This window comes from Triticum dicoccoides, chromosome 3B (genome assembly GCF_002162155.2).
Source record: "Triticum dicoccoides isolate Atlit2015 ecotype Zavitan chromosome 3B, WEW_v2.0, whole genome shotgun sequence".
Taxonomy (NCBI): Eukaryota; Viridiplantae; Streptophyta; class Magnoliopsida; order Poales; family Poaceae; genus Triticum; species Triticum dicoccoides.
In genome coordinates this window covers 159,459,117-159,485,799 of record NC_041385.1, presented here as the reverse complement: position 1 = coordinate 159,485,799, position 26,683 = coordinate 159,459,117, and the positions used below count along the sequence as shown (strand labels likewise).

The window sequence follows — 26,683 nt, the reverse complement described above, 5'->3', positions numbered from 1 at the left end:
CATGGAGGCTCCCAAGCAACACCTAACCAATCTAGGAGACACCACTCTCCAAAAGGTAATAGATGGTGTGTCGATGATGAACTCCTTCTCTTGTGCTTCAAATGATAGTCTACCCAACACTCAACTCTCTCTCTCTCTCTCAGATTTGGCTATGGCGGGAAGATGATTTGAGTGGAAAGCAACTTGGGGAAGGCTAGAAGTCAAGATTCTTGTGGTAGAAATGGAATGTCTTGATCTCAACACATGAGTAGGTGGTTCTCTCTCAGAGAATGAATGGGTGGAAGTGTAGGCACGTTCTGATGGCTCTCTCCACAAATGAAGAGGGGGTGGAGGGGTATATATAGCCTCCACACAAAATTCAACCGTTACACACATTTGACTCAACTCGGTGAGACCGAATAGTAAACTCGGTGGCACCGATTGGTTCAAAAATGTGAACGTTAGGAATCTCGAAGGGATCGATTGGAACAACTCGATGAGACCGATATGCTAGGGCTTAGGGCAAACATCATCTCGGTGGCGCAGATTGCATCAACTTGGTGAGACCGAAATGAAGCAATAAGCAACAGAGAGTCTGTCAAGCCAACTCGCTGAGACCAATTGCATAAACTCGGTGAGACCAAAATAAATGCAACAAGTCATAGAGCGCTGGCAAGGGCATCTCGGTGAGACTGAGATCCGTATCGGTGAGACCGAATTGCTAGGGTTTTTGGCTGTGGCTATGTCATATGAACTCGGTGGCTCCGGATAGAAAGAATCAGTGGGGCCGAGTGGAAGTTTGGTTTTGGACATATTTGGATGGAGAAAGTAGTTGATGGTTTTGGAGCAATATCACTAAGCATTTGAGCAAGCCACTAAACAACACCTCATCCCCTTTTAATAGTATTGACTTTCCTATGGACTCAATGTGATTTTAGATCACTAAAATAAAGATGAAGACTCTTGAGCTTTTGCCAATATTTGTCCTTAGCATTTTTAGGGGTCCACATCTCTAGTCCATGCCATGCCATTCGTTGAACTTTCTGAAATATTTATCTTGAAGGGATATTAGTTTAATGGGCTATGTGTTGTTATGAATTACCAAAACCATCCGGGGATTAGTTGCACTTTCACTTGTCCATGGCCATGGCGGCCGACAAATGTTTTTTTTTCTTGCAACAAGGGTCTTGTTTGTAGTTTTCTGCAGCATCATCGATGTTGCAAACAACAACGATAAATTAGACAAGCTTTTGCAATATCATCCCTATTGCAAAAAATTCTGCAACAAGATCTCTGCTGTAGACTTTTTTTTTCAACAATACCTTTGTTGTAAAAAAAATCGCAACAATATCTCTGTTGCAAAAAATATTGTAAAAAGATCTCTATTGAAAAAAAATTCTGCAAGAAGATCTGTGTTGCAATGGTGGAGGTGCTGCTCAGCCGCTGATCTTTTGAAAAGATTAGGCCTCTTTTGGTTCATAGGATAGGATTATTGTAGGAATAGGAATTTTATAGGAAATGAGATGACATGTATCTCAAATCCTATGAGTAGGAATAGGAAACGAGATGTCATTTGGTTGACACCAAAGGAATTTTTTCATTGAGTCTAGGCTCATTTTTATTTTCCTATGAAATGCGGAGGATAGGAACCAATCCTATATAGGAATAGGAATCCATTCCTATGAACCAAAGGGCTCTAAAGGAAAAAATCCTATAAGAATCCTATCCTCTAAAATTTCTACAAACCAAAGGAGGCCTTAGCTTGTGGACGTGTAGCTCCCCACCCCTACACACACAAATTTTAGAGGTACCATTTCTTACAAAAAGAAAATGCCAATTCTAAAAAAAAAAGTGATAGGTGTACGAAATATCTCGGACCTAACTGCAAAAGCAGCATTCCCCTCACAAATCTCGCGCGCACCACCGATCTCCAGCGACCACCTCAACGCCGGCGATGCCGTCCTCCTACGCCGCGGCGGCCGCCGCCGCATCCTCTTCGCGGAAACCAGCTCCTTTCACTACTGCTACCGCCACCACCCGTAAACCAGCACCCTTACCTGCCCCCGCGCCCCCGCCGTCGAACCCTAGCCACGTCTCCGATTCTGATCCCTCGTCCTACTCCTCCTCCGGGGAAGAGACCGATCTCAGCGCCTGCGACCCGGCGACTGCGTCCGTCCTCTCCACCTACCTCTCCGTCGCCGGGAATGGCGCTGACCTCTCGAAAGTCGGCATCTTCCTCAACTCCGCCGCGCGCCGCCGATCCCCGCCGTGCCTGATCTGCTTGGACCCCATCCGCCCCTCGGATCCCGTCTGGTCATGCTCCGCCTCATGCTTTGCCCTTCTCCACCTCCCCTGCATCCAGTCATGGGCACACCAGTCAGCCTCCGCCGCTCCTTCCCCCACCTGGGGCTGCCCCAAGTGCCGCGTCGCCTACCCCAAATCCCAGACCCCCACCTCCTACCACTGCTTCTGCTCCAAGACTGAAGACCCTCCCGCGGACCCCTGGATCCTTCCCCACTCCTGTGGCGACGTCTGTGGCCGCCGCCTCAATTCAAACCCCGACTCCGGCTGCGAGCACACCTGCCTCCTGCTTTGCCACCCTGGACCATGTCCTCCCTGCCCAGCTGTTGTTCCTAACGCTCAGTGCTTCTGCGGGGCACACCGTGAGCCCCGGCGCTGTGCACATCAGCGCTATTCTTGTAAGGGTAAATGCAATAAACGTCTTAGCTGTGAACTCCACCGTTGTCCGGTGGATTGCCATGATGGGCCATGCCCACCGTGTGCTGTGCGGGGGAATCACAAATGTGAGTGTGGAGAGACAATGGTGGAGAGGCTGTGCTCTGAAAGAGTTTTCCAGTGTAAGAGGGAGTGTAGTGGGATGCTGGAGTGTGGGAAGCATCGGTGTGAGAGGGGATGCCATGGTGGGAAGTGTGGGGAATGTCCGCTTCGTGGGCAGCGGACTTGCCCTTGTGGCAAGAAGGATTATCCAAGGTTGGAGTGTGATGTGGAGGCCGCGACATGTGGATCGACTTGTGAGAAGGTGCTTGGGTGCGGACGGCACAAGTGCCCCGAGCGGTGCCATCGTGGCCCATGTGACGTGACCTGCCGGCTTGTGATAAAAAAGTCCTGCCGCTGTGGTGGTCTGAAGAAGGAGGTACATATCTACATAACATGTTTGTGATCATAATCTTTAAACTTGCAAGGAGTAAGCAAAACAGATATTCAAGCACTTGCAGGCAGTTAACAACACTAAACTAGTTGCACCTGATTGGCAGGATGGTATCTGCAAGCAATTGCTGCATGCAAAGACCAGTTGTTTAAATTTACTTTTAGACAGTTCTTAGTAGTTAGTGGACAAACATAGAATGCCTGAATGCTCATGTGATTCAAATTGATTTTTGAGTCCAACGTTACCCCTTGCAATGCATACTACCTAACAGAGTAACAATAAATAGCAATTGGTTATTTTTCTTTCTCCTTAATCTGGTCCACTAGTAATGCTACAGCTTGTTAGGTATACTTCTACGATATTGCTTATTAGACAGCAAATGGCTAAATTCCCCAATTCTCGTGATGCATTGTATCAGCTGCCTTGCCACCAAGACTTGACCTGCGAAAGAAAATGTCAGCGTTTACGTGCCTGTGGACGCCACGCTTGTAAGCGACGTTGTTGTGTTGGGGATTGCCCACCCTGCGCAGAGGTACATTTTTTTTTCGCTTTTCATGATTTTGGCTCATTTCAAGTTTCAAGCACTAAAAAGATCAATGCTTGTAGACTTGTGATAGGAGGCTCAGATGTGGAAACCATAAGTGTCTCTCTCCATGCCACAGGTATTGCCGTAATCAACTGTGCATCTTTGGCTTGTCACTTGCTATTGTTTAGTTCTACTTGCATTGCTACAGGCATACATGTATGTGCTCTCATTTTGAACTGCAAGACCATGTTAAAATACCAGAAGTGCCACACAACAAATGTCAGGAACTCAAAAATCAAAATATGTCGTGTTGTTTTCATCTGGAATAGTCCCATTTCATTTTTGGATGGAAAACCTGTGTCTGTAGTTTTGAAGCTGTGATCTTAATTCATTTGTATGAACTGAAACCCTACTTTTCTAGTAACATTTTGTTCCTTTTGTTTGCAGAGGCGCTTGTTCACCTTGTCCTTTGATGAAGACCATCTCATGTTTCTGTGGGAAAACATACTTTGAGGTTGAAATTGGTAGACTCTTAATTCTGTTGTTCATTTTGTTGTATGAGTTATATTTGATCCTATCTACTTCGTTAGATGATTAGGACACATAATTATCACGCAACAGCTGCATTGCAATCAAATCATTTTTACACGATCTCGTGCACTTCCCTAAATGTTAATTCTTTCTCCAGTTTCATTACACAGTACAAGTTCCTTATCATGTGTCTCCTGCCCCACTAGTTGCTAAGTTTCCTTCGTAGATTTGAATGCATAATTCTCTTGTAGGTTCCTTGTGGGACCGAGAAGAATCAAAAACCTCCCAAATGCTCAAAAAGATGCAATATAGATCGTCTTTGCAGACACAAGCTTGAATGCCGGGTAAACTGTTCCGCCTCTTTTCTGTAACATTGCCATTGCTCATTAATGATAATCTCTTGATAACTTTTATTGCTGATTGCCACTGCAAGGGTATTTGTCACATTGTTGTTGTTCAAAGTTTGTTCTTGTGAATTTAGTTGCATGTCATTCCTGAGTATTTAATTACTTCGGCTATTATAAATTGGTCCTCAGAATTTACTTGACATTTTGATCTCCTTCCTTTAGCCCCATAAATGCCACTATGGAGCCTGTCCACCTTGCAAACTGATCTGCGGGGAACAACTTTCTTGTGGCCACAAGTGTAAAGAAAGGTTCAGTGTTTAATTTATATGCTGAGTGTGTCATAGCAGCAGTATTCCACGAACTACAGTGTCCTCTGATGTCTAACAATCTTAACACTACCCAGGTGTCATGGCTCTATTCCTCCACCGAACCCCGAGTTCACAGTTAAACCAATGAAAAAGAAAATGGAAAAGCATATAGAATGTACGCCTGGAACTCCATGCCCACCATGCCAAGTAGTAGTCTTGGTGCCATGTTTTGGAGAGCATCTAGGCCAAGAACGTGCAGTAAGTTTTGAATAACATGGCCATCTTTTGGTCAATTTACCTCCCCCCTTCTCTCCCTCTCTTGCACATTTGAGCATGCCTCACATGTGCTTGCTTTTACACCTGATTATAACATACAATTTCTTTTTTTCGTGTTTTTGCAGATACCTTGCTCCAAAAGCAGGCAATTTCCCTGTCAGAATTTATGTGGAAACCTTCTCCACTGTGGTAACCATTACTGCACAAAGGATTGCCATGTGTTAGAGATTCCATCGGATCAACGTAAGGCTGATACCATATTATCTCTCAGTAGAAAGAACACTCTTGCCGAGCCTTGCGAAAGATGCAATCTTCCTTGTCAAAGGGTCAGTTCTTTTTTTATTTCGCTTTGCAATACCTTCAGTTTGGTTGTTTTGTTTATAAACTTTAATGTGAAATGGCTAGTTGAGCTCCGCATTTTTCTTTTAAGTTTTAAGCTTGGTGCATGATGTTTAATCTTAATGCTCCTGCCAGGCCAGGGATCCTCCTTGTTCACATCCTTGCCCTTTGCGGTGTCATCTAAGCGATTGTCTACCTTGCAAAGCCCTTGTTAAAAGATCATGTCATTGTGGTGCTATGACACATGCTTTCGAGTGTATGTACTATAACAACTTAAATGCCAAGCAACAGCTGAAAGTGAGGTCCTGTGGTGGCCCGTGTCATAGGTCAGTCACCAATTCCCGGTTTCTAATTGTTTCTGTTATGAATGCTCGCACAAAAACACGTTCACAAATGTTACTCAAATTTCTTTAATTGAATTTATAACTTCATAGTACTGAGTTCTTGGATCTATTATTTTATGGCATCGTGCAGGAAACTACCAAATTGCCCCCATCTGTGCTCAGAAATATGTCACCCTGGTCAATGCCCGTCAGTGGATCAGTGCATGAAAAAGGTATGGCATCGGCATATTTATCTGTAACCAGCAAGTTATCAGGTGCTCGATCTGTTTAGCTGATGAAACTTTAGTCGAGAAGTTTTTGGATATGTTGCTCCGTTGAAAGGTTAAAGCAAGTTTTAATCCTGCAATTTCAAGCTATACCTTCTTATCTGTATTTATTCCTCTGCATGTTTGATATATTTGAAGGTTAATGTACGTTGTGCATGCAACACCCTGAAAAAAGAGTGGGTATGTCAAGATGTTCTCAAGGAGTACCGAAGGTCTGGTCGTGACCCAAAAGAAGTAGCAAAAGGCCAGTTTGGAGTTGGCCTAATTGCATGTGGTGGAGATTGTGTGAAAAAGGTCAATGTTCCAGCTGCAGAGTTACATCAACGGAAAGTTCAGGAGAATAAGGTACCAGATCCTACCATCGTAGTATGGAACACATTGTTTTTATCTGCTGAGGCTTTACCACCAAACAGTTAGATTCTGTGGTTAATTATTGAATGAGTGCTCATATCCTGAAATTTCCATGTAGAACCCTGCTGCAGAAGTCGCAAACGTGCCCAAACGTAGGAAGAAGCGTGACCGCGGAGCACAGGAACCTGTTCAGGTTTCAATGTGGCAGGTGTGTAAAATATACAGATGTGATGCTCAGATTATTAGGTTTGCTAAGTATCTTCTCCTTACAATACACTCGCAATTTTGCAGCGAATCAAGTGGTATCTCGTGGTGATAACTGCGTTAGCTGGATTGGTGGTGCTGGGACTAGTTATTTGGAAAGGCGTCTACCAGATTTCGGATTGGATGAACGAAATGGAAGAGCAGAAGGCCAGGGAAAGGCTTCTGAGGGCTGAAAGGCTGTAAAAAGTACAGAACTATAGATTGACTCTTGTTGTGCCCCCACTTATCAGTTTTTGAGACGACCGTTTGACGCCGCAGTCCAGTTTTGGAGACATTTAAGTGAAGGTTGCCATTCTTTCGCTCCCTCGTTGTATCAAAAGGAAGATGACTGTTGTATTGTGTCTGAATTATGTTGTTGAGTCGCTGTAAATGCACAAATGATATCTGCCTAATATATGGGTGGTGAAAACACTTAGGAGTCCGCAATTTTTTCAACTTGACACGTCTGTGCAAGCACATGCATTTTGTTGAGAATTTTTGGAAATGCACAAACGCCCTAAGCCCATTTTTACATCTGCATTGACCGCAGTTACTACTCGCAATGGTCCACAAGTGACAAGCCCAGCCTAACATTTTTGATAAATTGCATAGCACACAGCTGGTTAGCCATCATAAACACAGGTTCTGGAGAGTAGCCACTGGCCATAGTACTACACCAACAAAGTTTTCAGACCAGCACTAGCACCAAAAGCTCACACAATACAAGCAGAAGAGCTACTGCCAGCGGCAAATCGACAAGGTGCGCTAAAACAGAAGAGAGACTACTGCTGCCGCTTGCCGGTGCGACGGATGATGTGGACGGTCATGGTAAGGCTCTCGTGGTTCTTCTCCATGGGCTGGAACAGGCACACGTCCTGCACCCGCAGCCGGTTGTCGCGGGCGAAACCACGCCAGCCATGCGCCAGCGCTCGCCCGCCGCCGCGCGCGCGCATCTCGACCTCCCACGCCTTCTTCCTCCTCACGAGCGTCACGGCGACCCGCTCCCCGAGTGGAAGATACTCGGCAGCATACGCACAGGAAATGCTCTGCCAAAAACCATTCGTTCAAACGAAGTGAGCAACAACAAAGAAGTACTACTAGTATTACACCTGATCATAATGACAGCTTAGGAAGACACTTGCAACTTACTACGTTGTAGATCCTGTTGCCCACGCCGACGCTGCTCCTGTTCATCACCGAGACGTAGGCGGGGACCCAAGACCCGATGGCACGGGCTGTCCGGTCCACCTCCCTCTCCTGCTCCTCGGTCAGGCGTGCGGTGGATGACAATACGTAGGGACGCGCCGGCTTTGGGTGTTGGCGTGCTTGCTGACGACCATGGTTGCACCCTGAGCAAAATTCAACATGGCTTAGACAGAAGAGGAATTTCAAATGAATCAAATCGCTCTAGTCTACTACTAAGAGCAGGGCGTCTGGATGTGCTACCATCATCTTGCTCCTTGTTGACACGGAGGGTTGTCGGGGCGTCTGGATGTGGCGCCGCCTTTGCCATTGTTGTTGCACCATGACCATGAGCAGTGGTTGATCTTTCAGGGGCAGCCGTGTTCACCCTTGTGTTTCCTACTCTTTTCTTCGGACCAGTACTTCCATTTGCACCCAAGGGCTCGTGAAGCAGATGGACTGTGAATTTGCTCCTGGTGCCAGTGCCCTTCATTGGTTGGAAGACGCAGAGATCTCCCTCCTGCACGCCATTGTCACGGAGGAAGCCTACCCAGCGAGACCCGGTGAGGACATGCCCACATTGACTCTTCCTTATGTAAAACCATGGGTGCCACTTCTTGCTCTTGCCTGGCCGCTGCAGCGTCAGGTTCTGACTTTCACGCGGGAAGTGCTCCTCTGCAAAAAGCTTGGGGATCACCTGATTTTCCAGATGGAGGCGCGGTATCAGTGGTGGATCAAACATATACGTACAATTCTACAAGTTTAGCATTTCAAGATTTTAACCTTGAGGAAAAATAAGCCCAGATCAAAACTTACAGTAGTATGAATCCGTGTGTTCATTTTCATGATGGCCACGAACACGGGAGTCTTGGCTCGAACAGCCTGGAGAAGCCTAGTTACTCTCTCCTCCTGAGCTCCAGACAGACGAGCATTTAGGGACAAGACATAGTCGCGCCCTGTGCAAGGTGTCTGACGTACATCATCTAGCCCAAAAGACGATTCATCTTCAGAATGTTCCTCTGCCTTCGCGTCACTGTCTTCTCCTGTACAGAAGGAACTCAATAGTTAGTTAAAACCGCGGCAATAAACAAAATCTAAGATACGCAATGTGTTGTGGACACATAGTTCAGAAAGTAGTGCTAATGCACAAAACAATAACACAATGTAACCTGAATCCTCCTCAGACGAGGAGTCGTTTACGGCAGTTTTTCTAGGATGGCTTGAGTCGCCTCTTTCACACGTAGCAAACCGTTTGCTTCCCGGAGATCTTGTGGTATCATCACCCGAGCTGCTTGATATATCAATATAACCCACGCTGCTTGATATATCAATATAATCCACGCTGCTGCTTTCTTGAACATTACAAGAAGCAACTTTGATGCCAGCAGAGGGAAGCACTTTCTCACAGTCATCAGAGTCGAGCACCAGGACCTCGAATAGCGACTTCTCAATGTGGCGAAACAGCAACGAGTCGTTCTCCTCGATGGAATGCGCATTGACAAACGCCTCCCAACCACGCCGCCGGAGGACCGTTTCGTTCATAAGCTTGGAGACTTCAACGGTGTACATGCTTCCGTTATGGGATTCCAGTTCGATGGTCCTTGAGATCTTTCCACCGAAATGGTCTATGAACTTGTTCGGTATAGCCTGTAAGAGACATATTAATTGGTGTAGGCAAGCCCAGCAATTTCCTAGTTGGGTTTAGCAACAGAAAATACGATGTAGATGCAATGTAAAAATTACTAGTATGTGTTATACATAGATTATTGGGGAAATGGGTTGATAAATGAAGAACATGTACTGTATTAACCACAACGACACATCACAAGATTGGTTTAGAAATCAGAACAGATAACGTACAATTTCTTTTGCTACAATTTTCCAGCCTTACAGGATTTACTGCTGGCCTTGAACCCATAAGTTTAAACTAGTACATACTTATGTTCAGTAGCAATGGTCTTCAGAATCTATTCACTTCTCTGTGTCTGTTTAGCACCAACTACACTAGGATCAATTTCTTCTAACCAGTAAGCAACTATCCACTACCAATTCCAACAGATCCTACATATAAAACATTCTAAAAAAGAAGAAGAAAAAGTTGTCTGGTATACTTGAGAAACTAACTTATAACGAGCTTACCATGCCATGTCTGAAATTAGCAGTCATGCGTCTGCAGAAACACTTCATCCTTCCATCCAAATGGTCAGCATATCTCTTGCAGCAGTCACAAGATCTCTTCATCTGGGAAGCTAGTCCAGCCATATGAAGTGAAATATGCAGCTTATGTCAGTTGCACATTCAACAAAGCAAGTTCTCCCTCCGATCCATATTAATTGATGCTGGTTTAGTACAAAATTCTCCATCCATATTAATTGATGTTGGTTTAGTACAACATTGTACCAACTTTGTACTAAACCAATATGTATTGGAGGGAGTAGTGATCTCCTTCCTAGAGAGTGCAAACCATTTTCATGTTATGGCAGTTTGTAATAAAGATAGTATGTATATGTCCCTCTTATTGCAAGTTCCTAGCTTGAAAACCAAAAACATGGACACAATCTTTCTACTGAAAGTGCAAATAACACAGAAAAGCTGCAATCGAAGGAAGAAAGAAAAGGTGTGAATCTAGCAGAACTACCCAGTACAAAAATGGGAGACTGGGACAAATCAAAGCAAGGAAAGATGTTGTTCATGCACTCATATCCAAAACCAGAGAAATCGCAGCATTAAAGTGAACAGCTAGCTGCTCTGAAGTCTTAACCATCTCGTTCCTTTTCTGCTGGTAGTAGGACGTAGGAGAGAGGAGGAGGCACCTTACCGTGGCAAAGCAGCTCCAGGATGCAATGGTGATTCAGAGAAGAAGGCTCAGCGCTGCTGATACATATATGTACACAAGCGGCCTTATAAAGTAGTGGTAGTTTTAGTACATTTTTGTGCACCATGAAGCATCTTTGCCGAAACAAAAGAAGACACCAAAGGTAATCATGTCTGTCCTGAAAAGGTATTGAAAGGAGCTTCATGAAGAGACAGTACAATATATGCATGCAGGTATTGGCAGTACATGAAGTTACCTTGGGCTGGCAGGGAATCTGGAGAAATCTGCCATGATATTCTCTGCTGATCATGAAGCACTGGCAAGTCTAAGATACAGAAGTAATAATATCCTGGGCTAGACTGAGATGAAAAGTCTTGAAAAAATAAGGGCAACGTTATTATGCCACCTCTAGCTTTGCCAAGATGCCTCTGCACCAGTTATGTTCAGTCACTCAGTGTGTGCATACTGCATAGCACTGCCGTGCGGAGAGAAGGAGCTCAGGCCAACACTCAGGGAAGCAACTGAGCCTCCAACTTAACAGCAACCACTTGCTGGTAAGTTGAACAACTTTTAATATGGTGCACAAACGCAAAAACGCCCAGAAAACTCATGCATGTTTGTATTGCACTTAACTAACTTATATCCAAAGTTTCAAACAATAAAATCCCACAGCCTTGCTATTATGCTGATGCTGATGTAGGAAAGACAAACATACTTGCGAGCTACTATGATCTTCCAGAAACTGTGGCATGGACGACATACTGATATTTACAACTAATATTACAAGATCGCGTCAACTAAACCTGTCATGTTACACGAGTTCGATGATAATCTGCTAAGGCCGGAGATGAAGTACTACTAGAGCATCCATCGACTTCTATAGCTTGTGCGCTGGTGTTATGCCCAGCAGGTCCATGTACCTTTGCATCGACCTCGGTTACTACTCGCAATGGTCCGCAAGCCCAGCCTAGCATTAGCTAAACTCTCTGAGTTGCTAGACGGACTCTTGATAAATTGCACAGCAGACAGCTGGTTAGCCATCATAATTCATAAACACAGGTTCTGGATAGTAGCCACTACCGCAACAAAGTTTTCAGACTAGCACAAGACCACCAAAAGCACACACAATACAAGCAGAAGAGCTACCACCGGCAAATCGACCTCGTGTGCTGAAAGAGAAGAGAAGCTACTGCTGCCGCTTGCCGCTGTGACGGATGATGTGGACCGTCATGGTAAGGCTCTCGTGGTTCTTCTCTGTGGGCTGGAACAGGCACACGTCCTGCACCCGCAGCCGATTGTCGCGGACAAAATCACGCCAGCCCCGCGCAAGCGTCCGCCCGCAGCCGCGCGCGCACATCTCGACCTCCCACTCCTTCTTCTTCCTCACAAGCGTCACAAGCATACGCCCCGGAAATGGTCTGCCAAACCATTCATTCAAACGAAGTGAACAACAACAGAGATGTACTAGTATTACACCTGATCATAATGACAGCTTAGGAAAACACTTACGACTTACTACGTTGTAGATAACGTTGCCTACGCCGACGCTGCTCCTGTTCATCACCGAGACGTAGACGGGGACCCGAGACCCGATGGCGCGGGCTGTCTGGTCCACCTCCCTCTCCTGCTCCTCAGTCAGGCGTGCCGTGGATGATATCACGTAAGGAGGCTCCAGCTTTGGTAGCTGCCGTGCTCTCTGACTCTGACGACCATGGTTGCAGCCTGAACAAAATTTCAACATGACTTAGACAGAAGAGGAATTTCAAATGAACAAAATCGCTCTAGTCTACTAGTAAGGGCAGGGCATCTGGGTGTGCTACCATCATCTTGCTGTTTGTTGACACGGAGGGTTTTCGGGGTGGGTGGCGCCGCCTTTGCCATTGTTGTTGCACCATGACCATGAGCAGTTGTCGCTCTTTCAGGGGCAGCCGAGTTCACCCTTGTGTTACCATGAGTAGTAGTGCATCCTACTCTTTTCTTCGGACCAGTACTTCTACTTGCACCCGAGGACTCGTGAAGCAGATGGACTGTGAATTTGCTCCTGGTGCCAGTGCCCTGCACTGGTTGGAAGACGCAGAGATCTCCCTCCTGCACACCATTGTCACGGAGGAAGCTTACCCAGCGAGACCCGTTGAGGACGTGCCCACATCGATCCTTCCTGATGGAAAACCATGGGTGCCACTTCTTGCTCTTGCCCGGGCGCTGTAGCGTCAGGTTCTGGCTCTCACGCGGGAAGTGCTCCTCTGCAAACAGCTTGGGGATCGCCTGATTTTCCAGACGGAGGCGCGGTATCGGTGGTGGATCAAACATTACAAGTTCAGCATTTCAAGACTACAAGCTTGAAGAAAAAAAGGCAGATCAAAACTTACAATAGTGCGATTCTGTGTGCTCATTTTCATGATGGCCACGAACACGGGAGTCTCAGCTTGAACATCCTGGAGAAGCCTAGTTACTCTCTCCCCCTGAGCTCCAGACAGATGACCACGCCGAGACAAGACATAGTCGAGCCCTGCACAAGGTGTCTGACGTACATCATCTAGCTCAAAAGATGGTTCATGTTCAGAATGTTCCTCAGCATCGTCAGTGTCTTCTCCTGTACTGTACAGAAGTAACTCAACAGTTAGTTAAAACCACGGCAATAAACAAAATCTAAGATACTAAATGTGTTGTGGATACATAGTTCAGAAGGTAGTGCTAACGCACAAAACAATAACACAATGCAACCTGAATCCTCCTCAGACGAGGAGTCGTTTATTACAGCAGTTTTTCTTGGATGGCTCGAGTCGCCTCTTTCACACGCAGCAAATCGTTGGCTCCCTGGCAACCTTGTGGTATCATTGTTGGAAATATGCCTTAGAGGCAATAACAAAAGGATTATTATTATATTTCCTTGTTCATGATAATTGTATTTTATTCATGCTATAATTGTATTATCCGGAAATCGTGATACACGTGTGAATACATAGACCACAATATGTCCCTAGTGAGCCTCTACACTAGTAGAAAAAGGGTCAAACGTGAAGCACATTAGTGCCGGTTTGTATTTGAGCCGACACAAATGTATACATTAGTGCCGGTTCCAACGGCTAGCCGGGCCGCTCTCATTAGTACCGGTTCGTGGCTAATCTTTAGCACCGGTTCGTGCCACGAACCGGTACTAATGATAGTGGTGGCAGGATGTTGTCAGTCTGGGCCCCCTCCAGCACCTTTAGTACCGGTTCTTGGCACGAACCGGTACTAAAGGTCGTCCTACATAAACCCTTCGTCCACCCGAGCTCGCTCTGTTCTTCCCCTTTCCCCTCTCCTCTCTGTTCTTCCCCTCTTCCTCTCGAGCTCATCACACATTTTGCCCAAAATTTGTCAAGATTTGAAGGCCCCCATCCATTCAAATGATCACAAAGGTTAGCAACTTTGTCCTTTCATCTCTCATTGCTATATTAGCTCTTGCAATGCTTTATATAGTTATTAATTTGTGAGTTTAGTAATTTGGGAGGAAATATATATATGTGCTAGTATTTGATTTATATGCAATTTGAGGTTAAAATAACACTTAGTTTGCATATGTAGGTGTGGTTTACTTAGTGCCTTCTAAATCTCCGTCGTAACCACCGTCGATCGCCCGCACCGTCCCGTCGCCGGCACCACCTTGTGGTGAGCCTCTTGTTCATGAAATTTTATATAAAAAATTGATGTTTGTGTGATTTGGATATATAGTTACTCGTATAATAATTATCTTACCCATACGTTGTTTGTTATACATAGTGCCATGGTTTTGATATCCATCCCCGTCGGCCCTCGTCCTTGTTATGATTCGGATGTGGTATATTCTCTTTTAAAACTATTTGTTGCATTTCATGTTTATGACAAATTATGCCCATCAAGTTGACATAGATATTTTTATCTAGGAGGTATGTGAACCGGAAATTCCAACCGACCTTATTGTCGAGAGGTTAAATTTAGTTGAAAGAGAAAACGAGTACTTGAAAGAAAAATTGAAAAGAATTGAGGGGGAGAAGATGAAATTGGAGTTGCATGTTGCCGACGTCGTCGATGATCACAAGATCAAGAAGGAGAAAATGCGCTTGAAGATTAGAAAGATTAGAAAATATGCCATCGATAGTGAGGCTTGGTATCATTATGCTGTTGGATCAATTGTTACCTTAGTTGCGATCTTGATCGCATTTGTTGTTGCATTTAAATGCTTTAGCTAGAGAGTTATTTGTTTGTTGCATTTAAGTGTTGTATGAACTTTATGTATGAACTTGTATTAATTTGGTCTATTCGGTGTTGTGTAATGAAGATGAGCCGGCAATGGATGTACGATGACCGATGCTCTCCCCAGTTCGTTGAGGGCGTGCATACTTTTCTGCTTGCGGCTGAGGCAAACAAGCGGGCGGATGGTTTTATGCCTTGTCCATGTGCTGGCTGTAAGAATGGTCGCAATTACTCTACGTCAAGAACCATTCACGTCCACCTGTTTGAATCCGGTTTCATGCCCCACTATAATGTTTGGACCAAGCACGGAGAAAGAGGGGTTATGATGGAAGACAATGAAGAAGAAGAGGACGACGACAGCTATCCTGGCCATGGGTTCCCTGAATACGATGATACAACAATGGGGGAAGAAGCTGAGCCGGTAATGCGGGAAGAAGCTGAGCCGGCAATGCGGGAAGAAGCTGAAGAAGAGGCATCAGATGAGCCCGTTGATGATCTAGGTCGGGCCATTGCCGATGCAAAGAGAAACTGCGCAAGTGATTTGGAGAAGAAGAAGTTGCAGCGCATGTTAGAGGATCACAAAAAATTGTTGTACCCGAATTGCGTAGGTGACAAGAAAAAGCTGGGCACCACACTGGAATTGCTGCAATGGAAGGCAGAGAATGGTGTATCTGACAAGGGATTTGGAAAGTTGTTGGTAATGATAAAGGATATGCTTCCAAAGGACAACGAATTGCCCGAGAGTACGTACGAAGCAAAGAAGGCTGTCTGCCCTCTAGGGTTAGAGGTGCAGAAGATACATGCATGCCATAATGATTGCATCCTCTACCGCGGTGAGTACGAGGATTTGAACGCTTGCCCGGTATGTGGTGCATTGCGCTATAAGATCAGCCGCGATGAGCACGGTGATGTCGAGGGCGAGCGCCCCAGGAAGAAGATTCCTGCCAAGGTGATGCGGTATTCTCCTATAATACCACGGTTGAAACGTTTGTTCCAAAACAAAGAGCATGCCAAGGCGATGCGATGGCACAGAGAAGACCGTAAGAAAGACGGAAAGTTGAGAGTACCCGCTGACGGGTCGCAGTGGAGAAAAATCGAAAGAAAGTACGGGAAGGAGTTTGCAGATGACGCAAGGAGCGTATGGTTTGGTCTAAGCGCAGATGGCATTAATCCTTTTGGGGAGCAGAGCAGCAACCATAGCACCTGGCCTGTGATTCTATGTTTGTATAACCTTCCTTCTTGGTTGTGCATGAAGCGGAAGTTCATTATGATGCCAGTGCTCATCCAAGGCCCTAAACAACCCGGCAACGACATTGATGTGTATCTAAGGCCATTAGTTGAAGAACTCTTACAACTGTGGAATGGAACAGGTGTACGTGCATGGGATGAGCACAAACAGGAAGAATTTGACCTAAAGGCATTGCTGTTCGTGACCATCAATGATTGGCCTGCTCTCAGTAACCTTTCAGGACAGACAAACAAGGGATACCACGGATGCACGCACTGTTTGGATGATACCGACAGTATATATTTGAATAGTTGTAAGAAGAATGTGTACCTGGGACATCGTCGATTTCTTCCGAGCAGGCATCCCGTAAGAAAGAAAGGCAAGCATTTCAAAGGTGAGGCGGATCACCGGACGAAGCCTCGCCACCGTACTGGTGCTGATGTACATGATATGGTCAAGGATTTGAAGGTGATATTTGGAAAGGGTCCTGGCGGACAATCTGTTCCAAAGGACGCTGACGGACGCGCACCCATGTGGAAGAAGAAATCTATATTTTGGGACCTGCCATATTGGAAAGACCTAGAGGTCCGCTCCGCAATCGATGTGATGCACGTGACGAAGAATCTTTGCGTGACCCTGCTTAGCTTCTTGGGCGTGTATGGGAAGACAAAAGATACACCTGAGGCACGGGAGGACCAGTAATGTATGCACGGAGAAGACGGCATACATCAGGGTCATGCAAGCTACGCTCTTACCAAAGAAGAGAAGGAAATCTTCTTTGAATGCCTGCTCAGTATTAAGGTACCGTCTGGCTTCTCGTCGAATATAAAGGGAATAATAAACATGGCAGAGAAAAAGTTCCAGAACCTAAAGTCTCATGACTGCCACGTGATTATGACGCAACTGCTTCCGGTTGCATTGAGGGGGCTTCTATCGGAAAACGTTCGATTAGCCATTGTGAAGCTATGTGCATTTCTCAATGCAATCTCTTAGAAGGTAATCGATCCAGAAATCATACTAAGGTTACAGAATGATTTGGTGCAATGTCTTGTCAGTTTCGAGTTGGTGTTCCCACCATCCTTCTTCAACATCATGACACACGTCCTAGTTCACCTGTGCCAAGAGATTAACGTTTTTGGTCCTGTATTTCTACACAATATGTTCCCCTTTGAGAGGTTCATGGGAGTCTTAAAGAAATATGTTCATAACCGTGCTAGGCCAGAAGGAAGCATCTCCAAGGGCCATCAAAATGAGGAGGCCATTGAGTTTTGTATTGACTTTATTCCTGACCTTAAGCCGATTGGTGTTCCTGAATCGCGGCACAAGGGCAGACTGGATGGAAAAGGCACGCTAGGAGGGGAACAAATAATATGTATGGACGGACATTCTCTCACTGAAGCACACTACACAGTTCTACAGAATTCCGCCTTGGTGGCTCCGTATATGGATGAACACAAGAATTTGCTATGCTCCAAACACTCGGAGCGGTCTGATGACTGGATTACACGTGAACAAACCAGGAGTTTCGCCAGCTGGTTGCAGACACGTACCATGCATGACACCTCTATTGAAGATGACCTGTACTTGTTGTCCCAATTACCATCTTCGAATATAATGACTTTCAAAGGGTACGAGATAAATGGTAATACATTTTACACGATCGCCCAAGATAAGAAGAGCACCAACCAAAACAGTAGTGTCTGCTTTGATGCAGAAACCAAGACGGTAAAGGAAACATATTATGGTTATATACAGGACATATGGGAACTTGACTATCGACGTGGTTTAAAGGTCCCTTTGTTTCGGTGTAAATGGGTCAATATGACACGAGGCGGGGTAACGGAAGACCCGCAGTACGGAATGACAACAGTGGATCTCAACAATCTTGCGTATGCAGACGAACCATTCGTCCTAGCCAATGATGTGGCACAGGTTTTCTATGTGAAGGACATGTCTACCAAGCCAAGAAAAAGAAAAGATAAGGAAGCGAATGCATCGTACGATGAGCCAAAGCGGCACATAGTTCTTTCTGGGAAGAGAAACATCGTGGGAGTGGATGACAAGACAGACAAGTCAGAAAATTATGAAAAGTTTGATGAAATTGCTCCATTCACGGTGAATATTGACCCGAGCATCCCGTTAAGTGATGAAGATTTTCCATGGTTACGGCGCAAAGGGACACACGCGAAGAAAAAGTTTCACACCCAAAGATCTAGGATGTGATCGGCTTCACTAGCTATCATCACTTTCTTCTGTGTTTCGCACCGAGAGGGAAATCTCTGTAATAGTTAGGGTAGTTATGTGTTTTGGCATTTGAAACGCGAAGAAATTTTATGTGCAAACAAATTCTTTCATGCCTTTACTGATTTTTAAAGTTAAGTTATTCACAAACTAGTGATTCACACTAATTTCAAATAATTCAAAATTTAAACTATTCAAATTTGAAAACTACGGGCACTAACAGAAAGTTTGTAATTTTTTGTACCTAAAACAAAAATGTTCACAAAGAAACTCTAAATATACAAAAAAAACAACACAAAAATAAATAAAGCAAAAAAATAATAATAAAAAAACCCTAACAGAAAGTTTGTAATTTTTTGTACCTAAAACAAAAATGTTCACAAAGAAACTCTAAATACACAAAAAAACAACACAGAAATAAAAAAAGCAAAAAATAAAATAAAAAAAGCCCGCCTACTAGGCCAGAGCAGCCTGCATACGACTAGAAACCCAACCTGTCGTTGGGCCAGGATGCATGCCCGCAAAGGCGAAGTGGGCCCACAGGGCTGCAAAGAACACGTAGGCCCAGTAAGCCTGCTTTGGAGAGGAGCTCGAGAGAGCGACCGCACGGGGGTTTATAAACCAGTGCGGTCGCCCCTCGGCTAGCGAGGTGGGACTAAACTTGCCGCACCGTACCTGCGCCAGCGCACCCTCTTTAGTACCGGGTCGTGGCACAAACCGGTACTAAAGGGGGGGCCTTTAGTACTGGTTTGTGCCACCATCCGGTACTAAAGGGGGTCGCTTCCCGCCGCTTGGCCTGGCCAAAACAGGCCTTTAGTACCGGTTGGTGGCTCCAACCGGTACTAAAGGTGCCTTCTATATATACAACGGCTACGAAAATTTCAGTTTCCCTCTCTGTTCGTTCCTCTGTTTCCGTCTCCGTCGCCGTCGCCGCCGCCCTCGATCGTCTCCGTCGCCGCTCGTCTCCGTCGCCGCCCCGTCCCCGTCGCCGCCCCCGTCTCCGTCGCCACCCCGGGCCCGTCCCCGTCGCGCCGTCCCCGTCCCCTTCGCGCCGTCCCCACCGTCGCCTCGCCGTCGCCTCGCCGTCGCCGTCGCCCGCTGTGGGCCCTCCCCGAGCCCGTACACACACACAAGCATGTTTAATTAGTTTAGATAATTAGTCTTTAATTAGTTTAGATTATTTAGATTATTATTTTGTATGTTTAATTAGTTTAGATAATTAGTGTTTAATTAGTACACACACACGTATTTTGTATGTTTAATTAGTTTAGATTATTATTTTTTCACTATTATATATGTATGAATGCATGTTAGATGGATATAATTAGTGTTTAATCAGTTAGAAATTAGTGTTATATAGAAATGTTAGAAATTAGTGTTATATAGAAATGTTAGAAATGTTAGAAATTTTAGTGTTATTTAGATTAGCATAATTAGTGTTATATAGAAATGTTAGAAATTTTAGTTATCAAAATCCAATCATTAAAAAAATGTTACTTTTTGCGGGCATATAGCTAGTATTTGTTCTCGACGATGCCCGGCCCGCATCCTCGCCGTCGACCCGTCTGCGACGACGTCCAGCCGACCCATGTCCGGGACTGGGCTCCGCCGGGATGGCACTGGGAGGTGCTGCCTGGAGGGGCGCGCCGCTTGATGAGGAACCCGGCCCCGGGTCCCGTCGTCGACCCTGATCTCGTTTGGTGGCGTTTGCGTGGGCCAGTTTCGGTGCGGAGGGACTCGGCCCCGCCGGAGGTGGTACGTCGCCATGTCAGGGAGGAGGACGAGCACGTCCATCGCTACATGGTTGCGTTAGAGGGCGGCAGGTTCTCCAATACCTGGCAGTATCTTCGGGGATCTCACTTCAGCTATGATCCTGTGAGGGTTCCTTCTCTTTGGGTGTCCATCGCCCGCGCCGCAGGAACCGCGAGTGTCCTAGATTCTTCTGTAGTATTCGATCTTTAATTAGCTAGCCAATGATGTACTAGTCAATATTATATATTATTCGAGACGATGTATTCGAGATTATATCTATTATTCTAGACGAAGTATTCGAGATTATATCTATTATTCGAGACGATGTAATTTGAATACTAAATTGTTTTATATTTCTTTTGAATTAGTTAAATAAAAGCTATGGCAGACAATACCGACAGAGAGGGAGAACATACCATGTTCGATATGATACGCGGGCCAAATGATGATCAGAATGAAGAAGATTATGACGGCTCCGAATTTCTAAACAACACCGGAGAGGGTGATATGATATTCGATCGCGACGACCGAATTGATGAAGTCATGAACTACAATTATGACGATGACGAAGAACATGTTGATCCTGAAACAACAAAGACCGGCGAGGTATATATATTTATATAAGCAGGTATCTAGTGATCATCACATGTTTTAAATGACTTGAAGATATATTAACGAATCGATCTTTGTTCTTTCAGCCATCCGGATCGAGCAAATCTTCAGGCAAAAGGACGAAACGAGGCCCGAACAAAAAGTTGAAGGAGGGCGTAAAGTACGATATCGAGGCAGTCAGACCTAATGGCGAACCATTAGCGCCTAAGAAGATTGCGGACAAGTTCATTCGTCAGTGCGGAGTTCTTGTGAAGGACCAACTCCCGATCTCCCTTCAAGAATGGAGAGAGCCAGCAAAAGACAAAAGACAAAAAGGCAAAGAGGACGCTGCTCCACGTTCAGATGTTACTTTTGTCGACAAGAATCAAAAAGATCTGCTTTGGGATACTCTCATGGAACATTTCACCCTACCAGATCATTTCATAGAAGCAGATGTGCAGAAAGTCAAGGACGCTGCTCTTAGGAAGATGGCGGTTGCATTCAAGAACCACAAGAATCGTGAATGGGACAAGTACGTCAAGGGAGGAAGGAAGACTCCAGTATTCGAGGGAACACTAGAGAACCAACGTGCTCATTGGGACGATTTCGTGAAATTCAAGGATTCGGAATTAAGTAAGGAACGGTCGAGAATAAACAAGAAGAATGCCGAAAAAAAGGATAAGTTCCATAAGCTGGGGCCAGGTGGCTATGGGTGGCAATGCCTAAGTGGGATAAGTCTGAGAAAGAGATGGAGGATGCAGGTGCCACTCCGGTTACTAAGAGCTGCCCCCCTAGGGTCAGGACCTGGTTCTATGCGCATGGGGGGGAGTTGGACCCGAAGACAGGCAATGTTTCGACGAGGGCAAGTCTGAAGGGAGCCGACGATGCGATACTTGTTGCAATAGAAGAGGCACGATCGGGGGTGTTCCAGCCCAACAGAGAGAACGACGAGCTTACGCGTGCCCTGGGAAATCCTGAACACCCGGGAAGAACACGAGGCAAGGGCGCTATTCCGTGGTATGAGGGGTTCTTAGACTGGAACACCGACTACAGAACCTGTGCGAGAAAGAAGATTGCGGAGGAGAAGAAGAGGAAGATGGAGGAGGAGCGGAGGAAGCGGCACTATGAACGCCTTCAAGGCCTAGAAGCAAGTCAAGCGGAATTGGTAGTCAAATTCCAGCGGCAGCAGGAGCAGATCGACTCACTTACCCAGCAAAGGGGGTCTCAGCAGCTGCAGCAGCTAGCGAATGATCCAGCATTGGATAGCACCGCCCCATCCATGCCGAGAAGCAGCGTGGGTTCCGCCCCGGGCGATGCAATGCTGGGTAGATACCCCGTGGATGACATCACGGAGAACACTAGCTGCGAGCTACACGTCAAAATGAAGAACATATCCATGAAGGTGGCGGACGCGGTTGCTTTTACAAATCCCCCCGAGGCAACCTTCCATTGCAACCCGATTCCAGCGGGCTATGCTCGTGTCTTGGTTGATGAGGTGGTGGACCCATATTCGGAGCTAGAGCTTGACTATCCTGGAGGTGACGACAAGCGCTTTCTCGGAGACGCCAAACATCATATCATCCTATGGAAAAAGGATTGCATCATCATTCGAAGGCCACCGACACCGCGTCAGCCGACTCCTCGTCGAAGTCCGCCACCGAGTCAGCAGTCTCCCGCTCCTGCAAGTCCACCAAGTCCGGCAAAGTGTCAGGCCACTCCTCCTCCAAGTCCGGCAAAGTGTCAGGCCACTCCTCCTCCTCCAAGTCCGCCACAGTGTCAGACATCCACTCCTCCTCCAAGTCCGGCACAAGCTCAGGCCACTCTTCCTCCAAGTCCGGCACAGCTTCAGGCGGCCACTCCTCCTCGTCCAACTCAGCCCCGTCAGCCGTCTCCGCCGCCTCAGCAATCACAGAAGAGACACCCCGCAGCTATGGTGCATAGCGGTATGAGTCGAGGTAGTACAGGAAGTACAGGCGGAGGCAAGCGATATAAATATGGTCCAAGCCTCATGCCTCTTTCGCAGAGGGCTTATGACAGGTCCGAGGAGGAAATCGCAGCCATATCCAAGTCCGAGGTGGAAGCCCATTTTGCACCGAAACCGCCAACACCGCCAAGGGAGAAAGTGCCTGAGGAAATGATTGACCACTTCATTCGTATGGCTCAACCACTAGCTCCCGAGCCTGTTGACATAGACTATGAGCGCCACATCAGGAAGTTAAATCGAGCACGTGTACGTAAGGAGGCGAGCTCGGGATCGAGCAAACAAGAAGCAGCTGTCAAAAAATGCGGGAAAACCATTCCCCAGCTGGGAGAACAGGCGGCGCAATCGATCCCCTCGCTTGTTGTGCCAACAACACGTGACAGTACGCGCGCCCAATATTATTGTGGGCAAACAGTTTACGTTCCTGAGGTGGGCAATGTGGTAATAATGGAGGAGCATATAATGCAGGCTGAAGTTCTCAAAATCACTGTTGGACAACTCCTCGAGATCGAGCCCATGCTTGTGCTTAGAGAGGATGAAATAAAACGAAAATATGTCCGGGCCAACCTTTGGTCGAGCCAGACAATGTCAAGAACCTCCCAACGAGAATGTATGAATTGCATCAATGGTACATGAACATTACCAAGATTTCCGATCGATTGTCCCTCATGGTGAATGTCAAGGAGGATCATTACTACCAAGAGAAAGCTGTGTCCGTTGAGTATTCTGAACTGTTTCAGTTATACAATCAAGACGCACTCGACAAATCTATCGTCAGTTGCTATTGTTTGTAAGTGATTTCTTTCTGTAATTTAAGTCTCAAGCTAGCTGTAGTGATCCTTATCATTACCTGTAATTATCCTCACTATATTCTTTTCTGTGGTATTATATGCAGGATGAAGATGTATGAAATGAGAAAAGGTGGACGCTATGGCATTGGGTTCATTGACCCAAACACCGTTAATGAATACACATGGAAAATAGATGAACGTCATCAAAAGGCCATAGAGGACAGCATGCTAGAGTTCTTGAAGCGCCTCAAATACAATGAAGATATACTACTTCCTTACAACTTCCAGTGAGTCACACTGTCTTGTACTACAAATTCTCTATTTTTGCCTACTAGCTAGCTACATGTTTTTGCTTACATATGCCCGCTTAATTAAGACATGCAAACGTGTGTGCATGCAGATATCACTGGGTCTTGTGTATCATTAAAGTTGACGCCGGAACAGTTGAAATACTGGACTCACTACTCAAAGAAAAAACTGACTATAACATCTTGTTTGGGATAGTCAACAGGTAATTTCAATCATTATTAACTATATATCTCGGCCTATTTAGTTCGTCATTTCATGATATGAACTATTTAATAACCCCTTTATTCATTTTCTTTTTCGGCGGGCAGGGCTTGGGCAAGGTTCATCAGGGTCACGGACGGTGAATGGAAAGAAAAGCTTAAATGGGGAAGACCCAAGGTAAGTAATTAAGTAGTACTAGCTAGCTAGCTAGCTGCCATCTCTTTAATTATCATGCTTGATTAATTATTATCTGATCAAATTCCATTCTCATAAAGGTCCTGAAGCAGGCGCAGGGGACTGATCTGTGTGCATTCTGCGTTTGCGAGAACATTCGCATGATGGCATCCGAAAGGAGCAGATCTCAAAGACAGGAATGGGTACGCTTGTCAAAACACTATTCACAATTTTTACACCATTATCGATATCTAGTCACACAACTAATACACATGCATATTGATCTCCTTCTTAACAGTTCAGAGAGGTGCGGGCGAAGCTCCTAGAAATGGAGCGCGTAGAAGCACTTCAAGAGGAAATAGCGGGATTTTTGCTCGACCACGTCATAAATCCGAAGGGAGAATACTATTACCCGCTACCGCCCCAATGAAAACCACTTCCAATTTTCATCGTGCTCCGAAGGCACCAATTAGGCTATAATGCCACTGGCTCCGAAGGCAACATGCATATGTAGGAGAAATTGTATATAGCTATACATGTGTGTATGTGTGAATTAATTAATATGATGGTTTGTGAGACATTGATGATATATATATGCATGATTGGTTCTACTAGAAATTCTATTTATATATATATATATATATATATATGCATAACGTGTACAATGTGTAGTATCGTAAAATACCAGCAAACGAAAAAGAATTAAAATGGAAACACAAAATTAAATGAAAAAGAAATCATAAAACTAAAACCCCCCAAACCTTATAGTACCGGTTGGTCTTACCAACCGGTACTAAAGGACTCCAGGCCCCTGGAGCTGGCTCGTGCCACGTGGTTTCCCTTTAGCACCGGTTCGTGCTGAACCGGTACTAAAGGGGGGGGGCCTTTAGTGCCGGTTATGGAACCGGCACTAAAGGGCCTTACGAACCGGTGCTATTGCCCGGTTCTACACTAGTGCTAGTTGACTAGCTCGTTGATCAACATATAGTCATGGTTTCCTGACTATGGACATTAGATGTCATTGATAACGGGATCACATCATTAGGAGAATGATGTGATAGACAAGACCCAATCCTAAGCTTAGCACAAGATGTGATCAACAGATAGTCATGGTTTCTTGAAGTTCGTTTTGCTAGAGTTTTTCCAATGTCAAGTATCTTTTCTTTAGACCATGAGATCGTGTAACTTCCGGATACCGTAGGAGTGCTTTGGGTGTACCAAACGTCACAACGTAACTGGATGACTATAAAGGTGCACTACAGGTATCTCCGAAAGTGTCTGTTGGGTTGACACGGATCGAGACTGGGATTTGTCACTGCGTATGACGGAGAGGTATCTCTGGGCCCACTCGGTAATGCATCATCATAATGAGCTCAAAGTGACCAAGTGTCTGGTCACGGGATCATGCATTACGGTACGAGTAAAGTGACTTGCCGGTAACGAGATTGAACAAGGTATTGGGATACCGACGATCGAATCTCGGGCAAGTAACGTACCGATTGACAAAGGGAATTGTATACAGGGTTGCTTAAATCCTCGATATCATGGTTCATCCGATGAGATCATCGAGGAGTATGTGGGAGCCAACATGGGTATCCAGATCCCGCTGTTGGTTATTGACCGGAGAGCCGTCTCGGTCATGTCTACATGTCTCCCGAACCCGTAGGGTCTACACACTTAAGGTTCGGTGACGCTAGGGTTGTATGAATATGAGTATGCAGCAAACCAAAAGTTGTTCGGAGTCCCGGATGAGATCCCGGACGTCACGAGGAGTTCCGGAATAGTCCGGAGGTAAAGAATTATATATACGAAGTGCAGTTATGGCCATCAGGAGAGTTTCGGGGGTCACCGGTATTGTACCGGGACCACCGGAAGGGTCCCGGGGGTCCACCGGGTGGGGCCACCCATCCCGAAGGGCCCCATGGGCTGAAGTGGGAGGGGAACCAGCCCCTGGTGGGCTGGTGCGCCCCCCTGGGCCCGCCCTCTGCGCCTAGGGTTGGGAACCCTAGGGGAGGGGGCGCCTCCACTTGCCTTGGGGGGCAAGTCTCCCCCCTTGGCCGCCGCCCCCCTAGGAGATCCCATCTCCTAGGGCCGGCGCCCCCCTGGGGTCCCTATATAAAGAGGGGGGAGGGCAGCCGCACCCTGACATCTGGCGCCTCCCTTCCCCCTTGCTACACCTCCTCCTCCCGTAGTCGCTTGGCGAAGCCCTGCCGGAACCCTGCTGCATCCACCACCACGCCGTCGTGCTGCTGGATCTTCATCAACCTCTCCTTCCCCCTTGCTGGATCAAGAAGGAGGAGACATCACGCTGACCGTACGTGTGTTGAACACGGAGGCGCCGTCCGTTCGGCGCTAGGATCTCCGGTGATTTGGATCACGACGAGTACGACTCCCTCAACCCCGTTTTCTTGAACGCTTCTGCTCGCGATCTACAAGGGTATGTAGATGCACTCCCCTCTCTCGTTGCTAGATGAACTCATAGATTGATCTTGGTGAACATAGGATTTTTTTATTTTATGCAACG

The 26,683-nt window shown here is 46.1% G+C and overlaps 2 protein-coding genes across 2 annotated transcripts; one reads left to right on the top strand and one right to left on the bottom strand.

Annotated features, from left to right (window-relative positions):
• Positions 1–1,876: 1,876 nt before the first annotated feature.
• On the top strand, positions 1,877–7,135 carry LOC119275326 (NF-X1-type zinc finger protein NFXL2-like). The gene is made up of 13 exons (XM_037556150.1): positions 1,877–3,133; positions 3,567–3,680; positions 3,755–3,810; positions 4,122–4,188; positions 4,457–4,549; positions 4,775–4,860; positions 4,956–5,118; positions 5,262–5,462; positions 5,611–5,801; positions 5,950–6,031; positions 6,224–6,430; positions 6,555–6,644; positions 6,728–7,135. Exons 1-13 carry the CDS (start codon positions 1,934–1,936, stop codon positions 6,881–6,883), a joined length of 2,706 nt encoding a protein of 901 aa, XP_037412047.1. The 5' UTR covers positions 1,877–1,933; the 3' UTR covers positions 6,884–7,135.
• Positions 7,136–7,349: 214 nt separating this feature from the next.
• On the bottom strand, positions 7,350–11,427 carry LOC119279427 (B3 domain-containing protein Os03g0620400-like). The gene is made up of 10 exons (XM_037560663.1): positions 11,392–11,427; positions 10,933–11,001; positions 10,682–10,761; positions 10,001–10,130; positions 9,887–9,922; positions 9,031–9,508; positions 8,678–8,904; positions 8,126–8,558; positions 7,829–8,028; positions 7,350–7,725 (listed from the first exon to the last, which is right to left on the bottom strand). Exons 1-10 carry the CDS (start codon positions 11,425–11,427, stop codon positions 7,462–7,464), a joined length of 1,953 nt encoding a protein of 650 aa, XP_037416560.1. The 3' UTR covers positions 7,350–7,461.
• Between the last annotated feature and the right edge of the window lie 15,256 nt (positions 11,428–26,683).